Raw genomic sequence first — 3,288 nt, forward strand, 5'->3', positions numbered from 1 at the left:
CCCCCCAGTCCGTGCACGCAGCAGCTACGGGTGTTTACTCCATACGCCCCCCAGTTATTTAGGCTGGAGCTTCCACAAGGAAGGAGCCCGGTGCTGGGGCAGCAGTGGGTGAGGAGGGGAGGGGAGCCTGCACAACGATGGACTTTCTCGCTGCTGATTGCGCTGCCTGGACTCATCCTGTCTCAGCACAAACCGGACAGCCGTTGCGAACACCACAGCGAAACTTCAGTCCCCTCGGGTGGAACCGGGCGTCGCTTACCTTCGCCCCCCAGTCCTCGAGAAAGGTGATACGCTTTTGCTCGATGGCATGTGCCGAAGAAAACTGTAAACGGGGAGGGGGGGAACCAACAGAGAGACAAAGTCAGGTCCCAGATCATTCCCTCTGAACTTCCAGTCAGTCTTTTCTGCCCCCACCCCTAACGCTTTCCCCAGGGGGCAGCTCAGAGGGCAGCACAGCCTGGCTGGGGCAGTCCCCACAGCATGGGCAGGGCTCGGCGGCAGACCCAGGGGCAGGGGGTCCACCGGGGGGTGGTGGGAGTGGGCAGGAGCCAGTCTTTTCTGCCCCCACCCCTAGCGCTTTCCCCAGGGGGCAGCTCAGAGGGCAGCACAGCCTGGCTGGGGCAGTCCCCACAGCATGGGCAGGGCTCGGCGGCAGACCCAGGGGCAGGGGGTCCACCGGGGGGTGGTGGGAGTGGGCAGGAGCTGGGAGAGATTGCAGATACCGGATTTGTTTTGAAAGGGTCCAGGCCAGAATGGTACAAAAGAATGAATCCTCTAGAGAGTGGTTTTGCAATCTCGGATCGGACAGGGATCGGGATTGAAAATGGAGGAGAAAAAAAAAAAAGCTGTTATTAAACAGCCTCCTGTTAGCCCCTGAAGGTCATGGTCGTTAAATACAGTCGAAGCCAAGTTTCCAAATACTTTCTACAGAAATCCACTTGAATAATGACAATATCCACAGCCACATTAGCTGGGAAAAGGGTTAGAAACCTTGCTGTACCAGGGCACAGGCTAAGCCCAGAGCGGGGAAGCAGCATCCTCCACCAACCTGCCCTCCAGGGCTTCTCCCGCGCTATTCACCCCATGGTCTGGTGCAGGAGAGCCACCTCGCTCCCCTTGCTCTTTGCTGGCTGGGCTCGCCCCGCGGAGGTCCCACCATCGCTGGGGCGAAGCGACTTACCCTGAGGTGACAGTGCAGAGCGGACAGGCCAAGCAGCCACAGCGCCCAGAGGAACACCATGTTTCTGCAACAGAGAGGAGCGATTTCCAGCTGGCTGGCAGCGCGAGCTGAGCCTGTTCAGCTCTACGGGGAGAAAATCATCCACCTGGCCAAACAGGTTGGCGCAGGAAAACAATAGGGGATTGAACAATGCTGCAGAGAAACATCAGAGGACTCGCGGGTCCAACGCCAAGGCAGCGAAATCAGAGGGGAGCAGGGACGGGCAGGAGCACAGAGCTGTACCCGCAGCCAGGCTCCTACACCCGCTCTCCTGCTCGGATCCCACGTTTCTGACCCTGCCGCCCTCATTTCTCTGGATGGCAAGTCCTGCACACACCGTGCCTCTGGAAGAAGACCAGAGCCTCTGCTCCTTTCCTGTCCAAAACCACAGAGGTCTGGGCACAGCACCCTCCGCTGTGCCCCGGGCTCCCGGCAGCGGGGACACTGACCTGCCTCAGCGGGCTGCGGCGCTCAGCAAGGGCTGGCTGAGAGGGGCTTTGCAGGGGGGAAATGCAATGCCAGAGCAGTTTCTCAGCAATATGTGCTGGAAGAGAGTCCTCCCCTTCCCAGCACTTGCCTTCCCCCTTTGCTGGCAGACTCAGCCGCTCCCACCCCCGCACTCCAGTTCCTGGACAGGACGGGGAGCAGGGCTTCCAGGGCCACGCACAAACCCCCACCCACACTTCACCCAGCCTCTTCAGGCAGAAACAGCATCTTTTTCTTCACATACAGCCTCCATACCAAAGCGCAGCCCTCGGCACAGCTGCTGTGCGCTGGATTCCCGGGGCTGCTCTCCCCTCTCCGAGCGGTCCCTGCTTTCACCCCAAACTCCTGGGCTGTGACCCCAGGGGAAGCAGCAAAGTTTGAGGCTTCATTCCCCCTCCTCCCTCACCCCAAATCCTGCAGCCACATAGAACCCCAATAACCCTTTCCTCCCTGGCGGTGCCTATCCTTTAACCCTCTGCCAAAACCACCTCCCGCTGCCAGAGACACACTCGCTTACTGCAGGAGCCCCCATTTACTGTCAAATCCTCATTTGCTTGCCCCTTACCTGAGGTTCGTGTCCACGTTGGAGCTGGCACCTGCTCTAGCCCGGCCGATAGCTGTATGTGGGGCAAACGCAGTCCCTCGGCCAGCCCACCTCTCCTACCCGCCGGCAGCGACCTTCAGCACCACCCCCTGTTTGAGAATTTGTCAGGCAAATATTGACCTACAGCATCATTTGTTTGGAGGCAAGAGTGAATCCGTGCTGCAGCTGGAGATGGGGAGACGCTGTGCTGCTGTACCCTCGAGACAATGTTGACACCGAGTTTACCAGCTCTAAAACTCCCATCAGCAGAAGCTACATGCGGTCGGTTCTCCCTGGTAGTGGCTCGGATTTCCACATCCTCCCTGTACTGGGAATGTGCTCCTCTATTCATAACCTTTGTGAAAATGTAGGGCTTGGTATTTATTGCCACGGGGCTCTCTCTGCTTCGGGAATTTTCTTTCAGAAACCCCCAGATATTTTCTCCCTGTATCCCGGCTGCTTCTGCTGCAGCAAGCGCGAGGCACCGGTTTTGACAGATGGCTGGTTCCCAAGGCCCCGTGGCCACATACCCAAGCAGGAGGCAGCGATGCTCAGGCTGGGCTGAGCCCAGAGCAGCTGGTACCTCCCCTGGGGCTCTGCCCGGGCAGCTGGCCCCGGTGCCGGCCTCTGCAGCACGCACGCACAGCTGTGGTGGCACGGAGGACGAGTCTCGGGCAGAACTCCAGCGGTCCTGTCCTGCACAGTTTGGTGCCACGTGCAGAAGCAATGGTGATCCGCTCCTGGTTCTGTTCATGACCTCAGGGTGAGGGGAGTCCCTAAGGAGCAGCGGGGAATGCTACCAGGATCGCAGCACTTGCAGTCACCCGTTCTCTGCAGCAGCTCCACCCCAGCCGCTGGGAAGGAGTGGAAAGGAGACAGGTCTGAGCTCCATAACCTGGAACTGCTTTGGGACATGCCGCTGCAGCATGGGGAGCTACCTGCCCTTGGAAAGCAGATCCAAGTCCCTGCGTGGCAGAACCCTACCTTACACCCAGGGCAT

General features: G+C 59.3%; 1 protein-coding gene across 1 annotated transcript in view; it reads right to left on the minus strand.

Annotated features, from left to right (window-relative positions):
* The window catches only part of SERPINF2 (serpin peptidase inhibitor, clade F (alpha-2 antiplasmin, pigment epithelium derived factor), member 2), a 6,143-nt gene extending 4,903 nt beyond the window's left edge, over positions 1 to 1,240 (minus strand). Inside the window, exons 1-2 of the mRNA XM_010141653.1 lie at positions 1,181 to 1,240; positions 260 to 322 (exon numbers count right to left, since the gene is read on the minus strand). Of these exons, the coding sequence (XP_010139955.1) occupies positions 260 to 322; positions 1,181 to 1,240 (123 nt within the window). The remainder of the gene's footprint in view (positions 1 to 259; positions 323 to 1,180) is intronic.
* Between the last annotated feature and the right edge of the window lie 2,048 nt (positions 1,241 to 3,288).

The sequence above is a fragment of the Buceros rhinoceros genome, unplaced genomic scaffold (assembly GCF_000710305.1).
Source record: "Buceros rhinoceros silvestris isolate BGI_N320 unplaced genomic scaffold, ASM71030v1 scaffold31388, whole genome shotgun sequence".
Taxonomy (NCBI): domain Eukaryota; kingdom Metazoa; phylum Chordata; class Aves; order Bucerotiformes; family Bucerotidae; genus Buceros; species Buceros rhinoceros.